This window comes from Acipenser ruthenus, chromosome 10, assembly GCF_902713425.1.
Source record: "Acipenser ruthenus chromosome 10, fAciRut3.2 maternal haplotype, whole genome shotgun sequence".
In the NCBI taxonomy this organism is placed as follows: Eukaryota; Metazoa; Chordata; class Actinopteri; order Acipenseriformes; family Acipenseridae; genus Acipenser; species Acipenser ruthenus.
The window spans coordinates 43225349-43234177 of record NC_081198.1 but is presented as its reverse complement, the minus strand read 5'-3'; the positions used below and the strand labels follow the sequence as shown (position 1 = coordinate 43234177).

General features: G+C 36.7%; 1 protein-coding gene across 7 annotated transcripts in view; it reads right to left on the bottom strand.

Moving 5' to 3' along the window:
- Positions 1-312: 312 nt before the first annotated feature.
- LOC117410035 (activin receptor type-1) overlaps positions 313-8829 on the bottom strand; it is a 39539-nt gene continuing 31022 nt past the window's right edge. For all 7 annotated transcript variants that reach the window (XM_034016395.3, XM_034924389.2, XM_034016409.3 and 4 more), the window contains 3 exons: positions 7514-7711; positions 2007-2137; positions 313-1540 (listed from right to left, as the gene is read on the bottom strand). In XM_034016395.3, coding sequence (XP_033872286.1) covers positions 1406-1540; positions 2007-2137; positions 7514-7711 — 464 coding nt within the window. In that variant the 3' untranslated portion in view covers positions 313-1405. The remainder of the gene's footprint in view (positions 1541-2006; positions 2138-7513; positions 7712-8829) is intronic.

The window sequence follows — 8829 nt, the reverse complement described above, 5'->3', positions numbered from 1 at the left end:
TTTAATAGTAACAGGTTTAGGGGTGGCGATTAGGTTAGTTGTAGACATTAGGTTTAGCAGTAGAGGGTAGATTTAGGGGTTAGTAGGCTAGTATGTACCTACTGGCCCATTCCTATGGGATGACTTTTGCTTGATAACGTGCCATTCAATCGACTGATCTCAATCAGATCGGCTGTCTAAATATAGAGGGGGCGTCATGTCAATTTATTTGTGTTTTTTTTTTTGTGAAATCCTTTTCATTGTTTAGTGTGCTTTAAATCAGTTTTGCGTATATCATTTGTAACTTAATAGCTTGTTAATAAAATTAAACAATTTCACGTTTAACATTAACACAGTGTTATATTAGATCTGGAGACACCCATCACAAACAACCCTTTCATATAGTCGGTTGCAAACATTCTATTTAATTTATACAAATGACTACTAAATATCAAATGTTGGGTTAAACAAAACAAATTTTAAATTCTGGCTGAGTTTACAATGCACATGAAGATTAAGACAAAGCACATCCACAGGCTTGACAACCTTGAACCTTATTTTAATATATCTGTATAAATTATGAATTGAGTGTTTTTATTTACTCTAAGCATCTGAACGCAATAAAGCTTATAAAACATTAAAAAAAAAATCATAACATGAGTTACATAATGCATGGACTGTAATGTGATATGCAAAATAGATTACATTAAAGACTGCATTAATCATTTGTTGTATTATGAAGCAAGAAACAGACACAAAGAAAGTAGCTTAAACTGCTGCACTATTTTACAACTAATCAGTGCATTAGCAATAAATACATTTTATAAAGAATATCAAGAAAACCTACTTTCCAACAATAATGTAAACACCAGTGCAAGAAATGATGCTAAAATAACTAATTATTGTTTTTCTTTTCAGTTTCTCAGTTATTGATATTTCTAAGATACGGTGTTAGTGGAATAAACAACCAAACCATTTTTGGCAAGTTATTTTCTTTTACAATGCACCAGGAACAGCGCAAGTAAGGAATGCAACGACTGCTAGTGCAATAAAGTAGAGAAGCACAGACCATATTGCTCATTGAAATAGCAGTTCAGTTATTAGTTTTACCCATGTAGTGTCTAAGACAACCAACGCCATTATTCCATGGCCAGGTGACAGTTTCTTCCTTAAAGAATGTGACTATTACAAGTTCCTATGGATGCAAACTGACAGTAGCCAGCAAATTATCACCACATCTTTACAGCCTTTTTAAATGCCCACGAAGCCATCTTTGGATGCCAAACATTTCTCCAATCAGGTTGTTAAAATAAATAATCTGTGCCGCTATAGAGCACTGTGCCGGGACCGATCCCACGTCTTATTTCCAGGCGAAACACTTGTGCGCTTCATGAAGCCCTTATAGTGCCACTTGGTGCTAGAGAGTTCAGCAATCAGCTTTGATTTTATCCAAGGAGTTGTCGATTTTTGTCAGTGTCTTTTTGATGCGCAGTGCAGTTAACCTTGCAGAGGGATTCTGGTACCAACATTCCTTCATAAGCTTGGCAACAGATGTTAAAGTCTGAAAAAAAAAAAAAAAAAAAGAACAAAAAATTATGTTTTAACATAATGAGGGTACATTTTATCTACAGGTAATTCAGAAATTGATGAGCCAAGGTAGGTGTGCAATAAAAGGCATGTTTACCGAAAGCAAATAATAATTGAGCCCAGTACGAATCCAAGCATACTGGTCGTCAGATTGTTTAAAAGATTTCTATTTTCACACCTCTTTTGTGCAAGAAAATAATGTTTACTGCTTTTAACTTCTGCAGAAGCTTACATTGATGTCAGACCTTTACTGTGAGTTAGACTCTCACCAATTCACTAAGTGCACACACTTAACTTTGATCCATCTTTCTTTTTTTAATGGGATGCAATTTGTATAACTAGATAAAAACAGCAAACACTGGCGTCACATAATGAACATAGCTTTAAAAGGAAACATCATTTCCTCCACTCATTCTTTCAATTTAAACACAATTACTCACCGGATCTGAAAACCACCTATTAGGAATGTTTGGCCTTTGCTGGTCAGTGCAAACAACCTTTTTCATATCTTCAAAACTGGGGTCGTTGGGGACAACATCATGAAAGGGTGGCTTGTAGTCTTCTACAATACCTATGCAAGATGAAGAAAAAGTACTGTGCAATCAGATAAATTGCTGTGTAAATCAGATTTTATATGAGTGAAATGCTTAGGACGCACTTTTAAAACATTCGTAATCAATGTAACTTATCAAAACAAGGTCTCAGTAAAACCAGAATTCATTCTCCACACACCACAATACTGAAATCAAATACAGGTTATACTGTATATTATAAAACTCCCCCCCCCCCCAATAACTCTTTAAAAATACAAATTGTGGCACTTTTGATCAACAGGACTATAACAATTGCTTGGGGAAGATGTCTTTCTGGTGATCTCAGTGTAAAAGGCAGGTAAAAACTGTGATACAACTAAAGCAAGAGACATTGAAAGAAGACACTTGTAGAAACGTCTGCCCAGAAGACCAACCCCAGGATTACATTTTAATAATGCATCTGCTATCCTTATAGCGGCTTTAAGACGGATCTGACTGCTCTCCGTACATCTGTGATCGGTAACAAGAGAGCTATTACAGCATGTGAGGCCAGGATGGACCGGATAGAGGCTAAGAAGGCAGACCTGGAGGACAGAAACAGACGCAATAATCTTCGTCTGGTTGGCTTGAAGGAGGAAGATGAGGGCTCTAACCCCACTGATTTTCTATCTAAAACTCTCCCACTATGGTTCTCGACCTTGGCTGGTAAGACCATCGAGATTATGAGTGCTCACCACATATATTCTGACCATTCCAAATCAAGTGACAGGCCTTGCAATCTTATTTTCAAAACTACTGAGGTACTCGGATCATCAGGGAGTGTTGCAGGCAGCCAGAAAGAATGCCTCTCGGTCTACGGCTGGCAATATTAGGGTTTACCCAGACTACAATAACATCACGGCTCAGCGGCACACGGCCTTCTCCCACTCCACCACCTTTGCTTGTTCCAGAGGCCTACAGGCTTTCCTCCTTTATCCAGCAACTCTTAAGATTCATCACGCTCTATGGATCATCTCTTCCAGTCTCCTGACAATGCCCAGGCCTTTCTGGACTCCCTCGGCCTTGCTGGCCCACTCCAGGATCAGTCCTTCACCCATGTCCCTCACCCATGTCCCTGATGAGACTTGTACGGATGAAGGGAGTACAGCTATTAGAGCTGTCTACGCTTTAGTTTAATGATTGGTGCTGATATGAATGCTGTGATAAACTCAGCTCTTGATAAATCGAGTATGCAGCGGGGAAGTACACAGACTTTGGCATCCTCTACACTGCAGAGTTTTACATATAATTTCAGTCTAGTTGATGCTTGGCGGGTTTTCAATCCATCAGTTAAGGAATTCACTTTTCTTTCGGCAAAACATAAATCCTTCTCTAGGATCGATTTCATTTTTGTATCGAAATCTCTCTTTTCCAGAATGCATAACATTGATATTCTACCGATGATTTTGTCAGATCACAGCACTATGTACTGTAGGCTAGTACTCGATGACATGTGAGCCACACGATGGCGCTTCAATACTACTTTATTACAGAATGAATCATTTCATATTTCATTCCAATCTGAACTGGATGAGTTTCTCGATTTTAAATCGTGATTCAGTGAATGATCCTCCTATCTTATGGGACGCAATAAAGGGCTTTATTAGAGACTCTGCTTCATTGTTTGCCTATAATCTCAATAAACACCGTTTGAGCAAAATTAAATAGCTGGAAGCCAAATTACAGAGCTCTTTTTCTGAAAGCATTGCACTCGAATTGGACATTACTAGGAAAGATCTCAATCTGTTACTCAGACAGCATACTGAGTTTCTCATTTATAGGGCTAGGCAGAATTATTATTTTCATGGTACCAGAGCGAGTCACCTCCAAGCTTTAAAGCTTCGAAATAACGAATGTTTCACAGACATTTCAGTTATCAAAACCACACAAGGTAATATAGTATCTGATCCACTCTTGATAAATACTGAGTTCTGTTCCTTTTATTATAAACTACATAGTTCTGAAATTCCATATGATGGTGGCAAATGTGATCAGTTTCTTCAGAGTCTTCAATTGCCGTGCCCCTCGGATGACGAATCAGCTGCATTGGGAGCTCCAGTATCTCTGGAGGAGATGAGAGAGGCGGTTCAAGATATGAAAATGGGCAACTCTCCAGGTTTTGGTGGCATACCCCCTGAATTTGGAACTATTTCTGGTCTGTCCTAGAATACATGGGATTGGGGGCAGAGTTTATCAAAATGATAAAAATGTTTTATGTGAATCCCTCGGCGATGGTGCTCACAGGTACCAGATGCTCTCCACAGTTTGCCGTTTCCAGAGGCACGTGTCAGGGCTGCCCTCTCTCCCCGTTGTTGTTCGCTCTTTCACTTGAGCCGCTCGCACAAGCAGTTGGACAATCTACTATAGTTTTATTCCTATCAGTATCAAGAATATGCAGCACCGCATATCGCTTTATGCTGATGTGGTGTTATTATTATTATTATTATTATTATTATTATTATTATTATTATTATTATTATTATTATTATTATCATTTTCTTAGCAGACGCCCTTATCCAGGGTTACTTACAATTGTTAAAAGATATCACATTATACAGATATTTTTTTACACGCAATTACCCATTTATACAGTTGGGTTTTTACTGGAGCAATCTTGGTAAAGTACCTTGCTCAAGGGTACAGCAGCAGTGTCCCCCATCTGGGATTGAACCCACGACCCTCCGGTCAAGAGTCCAGAGCCCTAACCACTACTCCACACTGCTGATTAAAAACATCTCCCAAATGCTCCCTCACATACTTGCTCTATTTAATGATTTCAGTGCTCTCTCGGGATATAAAATCAATTGGTCAACGTCTTCCCTGTTGCCGCTGAATACTACAATGACTAATATAGTTTTGCCTGCAAACATATAGGTAGTTAAGCATTTTAAATATCTTGGTGTGGAAATTCACCCATCTTTACACTCGACTGTACTCGCTAACTATAGTATGATTTTCAGACAGGTCGAGGCGGACTTAAACAAATGGATGCAGCTGCCTAACTCGATCCAAGCCCCTATAGCCATAATAAAAAATGAACGTACTCCCACGTATCAATTTTGTCAGTTCGATGCTTCCACTCCCTCCTCCTGTCGGATACTGGGATAAATTGATATCAACAATTAATAAGTTTGTATGGAGAGGAAAGCGGACATGTCTCAAATTTTATACATTGCATCATGAGAAATCCAAATTTCAAATGTTATTTTTGGTCATTTGTGTTGCGACTGATCAGTGTGGTTTGATGCTGGCGCTCCTGTTTTATGGCGACAACTAGAAGAAAATTTAGTGTCTCCACAGACTTCAAGATTTGGTTTATTGTGGTATTTCCCTTAAACAATGCAAATTACCTTTTGGTCCTATAATCTTTTATATGATCACAATATGGCGATTGGTAGAAAAACACACTAAACTTCGAACTAAATGGTATAATCACTCTCCTATTTTTCACAACACTGCACTCTTGTCAGGCGGCCGCCCTTTTGTTTTCCCTCAGTGGAGCGATAGAGGTGTTCACACTTTTGCAGATGTTACTGAAAACAACTACCTTCGCACATTCTGCACATTGCAATTGCAATTATGATTTACCAGGTACTTTTTTTTTTTATTTATGTCTGGCAATGTTTTGTTGTTTTGTTTTATTGTATTGTACTTCCCATTTCCAAATAAAGATTTGATCACAAAAAAAAGTCAATAACAAAAATATACATTAGGTGTAATTATTTCATGCTTACATTGCAGAAAATGCCAAAAGAATAGCTGCACCATAAAATTGTATGGTATGTATGAATTGTTAGCCTAGACAAAAAAAAAATCACACAGAACATTCAATCTAGCAAGAATTACGTGCTACTGTGCAAGATAAACTATTAATTAGAATTGTTTTCTTGAACAGATTCGATTTTCCTGTATCAACTTGGGAGCTGTTCACACAATGTTACATGATTAAAGGGTAAACTATCTGCACAGAACATGGCTGCTTGCCTAGCACCGACTATTAATAGCCATAAATCTATTTAACCCTGAATGGAGAAATCAGTATCAATTTCAGATTACACATCTGGTAGTAGCCTACTTCTTAAAGAGGAATCACAGGATTTTAACCAGGATACGGACTTCAGACTAACAGTACTGTATTATAACTGTCAAGTGTCCCATTTTAACACAAGCAATCTTACAGTATTACTGAAAACCACAACACATACTCTTCAAAGAACCATTTTAGCCATTAAAAGGCAGTATCATTATGTATTTACGCAAAGACTCTTACCTTAAAAATCATTTGTTTTTTGTTTTTAATGTTTTTTTGTTTTTTTTTTTAAATATTGGCTACTTCAAGTGTTTGTTTTTCAAGCTGACATACAATCTTTGTTAGGCTTGTTTTCCTTTTGTGTTGCTATGGTGTTCTTCCAAAATAGCAGTGGTTGCTCAAACATCTTGTAAACAAATCACTATATACTCTTACATAATGGTCTTGTCCACTTTCTATACAATATAGTTTAAAAGCAACATTTTATAACAAATTCACATTTAGAAATGTACCGTGAAGCTCAACCGTATTACAGAAGGATTTCAAATGCAACAATGTGATTTATTGGGATTAAATTCTCCTGAAAAATGTAAAATCGAACCCACCACATTCCTAAAAAAAATTAACAAAATTGGCAGTGCAAACATAGTAAATGCCACACACACTTCTAGGAATTCAGGTAAGCACATTAGTGTTTTGTAAGCATGTTCCAGTTCTTAACTGGCTGAATATACTGTTATTTGCATTAAAAAAATAAAAATGTTAATTGATTTCACCTCCAACTAGATGTGGGAATTTCAAATAATAAGATATTTGAATATATCAGGAATAAAAGTTTTGAATACCTGAATACTCGACCTCTATTTACTCATAACAGTGACAGGTCCTTAGAACGTATAGGGACGCATAGATAAATACATCAACAGTAACACAGAAGAAACATCTAAGGCATCTAATGTATTCAAAGTAACAAAATGATTTAAACTATAAGAAAGAAATACACAGCAGAAGGGGTTTTAACTATAAAACGCTTTGAGAACTCGTATAAAACACAGAACACGGCTGCTTACTAACAAAGCACAAAAAAAATATGCTTGCTCAATAGCATAAGATGCCATTGTGATAAATCTGGTAAAACTATTTAGAAACCTTGTAAATTCAATGCCAAAATGTTTTGATTGAAAGTCTTCAAAGTTGAAATTAGTTTTGCTTCACATTCTTAAATACCTGATTTCAACATTGAAGACACTGAGAAAGCCCTTTAGTTGAAACATTTGGCATTTTATTTATAAAGTTTATTTTAGTATTTACTGTCTGCAATCTTAAAAGTCTAAACTATACTCACCATTGCTAACCGTCCTCCTGGCAACCTCCCACAGGACAAGCCCAAACGCCCAGATGTCGACTCTCTTATAAGACTCAAAGCAGTCAGCCTGGATGGTTTCATCTAGAACTTCTGGTGCCATATACCTCTTGGTCCCAACCTTGGGGTTATTTCCCACATCTAACTCATCAGTATCTTGGAAATGCATCACAGCAAGACCTGAAATAAAAATAAATAAATAAATAAAAAACAGGATTAATGATTATAAATACAAGACGTTCATTTATCATACATTTCATGATCAGCAGTTATGTCAATATCATCGAATACACTTGTATATTATTATTATTTAATTTAGTCGTCGCCAATGGTTTTTTCCCCGGTTTTCTCCCCAATTTAGAATGCCCAATTATTATTTTTAGGCTGTGTAGGACCCTTAAAATTAACATTCAGTTGTTAAAGGCTATTTGTTATTAACCAAACATGATGCATGCCGTCTTATTGCTTAAGTAGCTTTTGTAATCTATTAAAAAGTGAAGCCTGAACTAGGAATCAGACTACCTTTCAGTTACAATTAATCCAATTACTCTTCCCAGGGGAAAAGGACAGCTTGACCTACAAAACACACAACATTATAAAAGAAAAAAAAACTCTTAAAATGTGTGTGGGTCAACTACTTAGGCTGTTGAAATATCTTTGAATTTTAAAAGGGTTGGTAATTTAATAGACATTGAACACAAATAGAACAACTCAAAAGGCACAGTGTAAGGGTAATGGCACATTGGATAAAATGAAATGTGTTTTTTTTTTTTGCTGATCCCTTGAAATTCGTATTCATGAGAATTGAGTGTATATAATTTACAGTACATTATAGGTAGGGGTCTACCTAAAATCGCGATTTCGCGGAAATCGTGAAATTGAGGGGTCACCGCGAAATTCACCTCTTAGGGGCCAATGCATACAAACAAGTATGGAGAGGAAAAAAAAGAATAAAAACTTGTTTAAATGAACTACTACACAATGCAAGTGACGCAAACTACGTATCTTCCTTCTGTAGATAACCCTTTTTGATTCCTTCTCCGTCCCGTGTGCATTGCACTTTAGCAAAAAATAAACAAACCAAAAACGTCCATAAGTAACATTTACAAAAGAAATTCTCCAAAGCAGTTAATGTTCTTGTTTACTATTCAAATTACAAATGTTTTAATCAGCCTATCAGTGCGTCTTTACTGCTTTTATGTGACCTGTACTGTGCAGTAGGGGGTGGGACAAAGTTGGTGCTGCATTGTTTTGATTTAGGTTGCTAAAATCTAGTTTTCAGCGTTGGAGGTAAAATA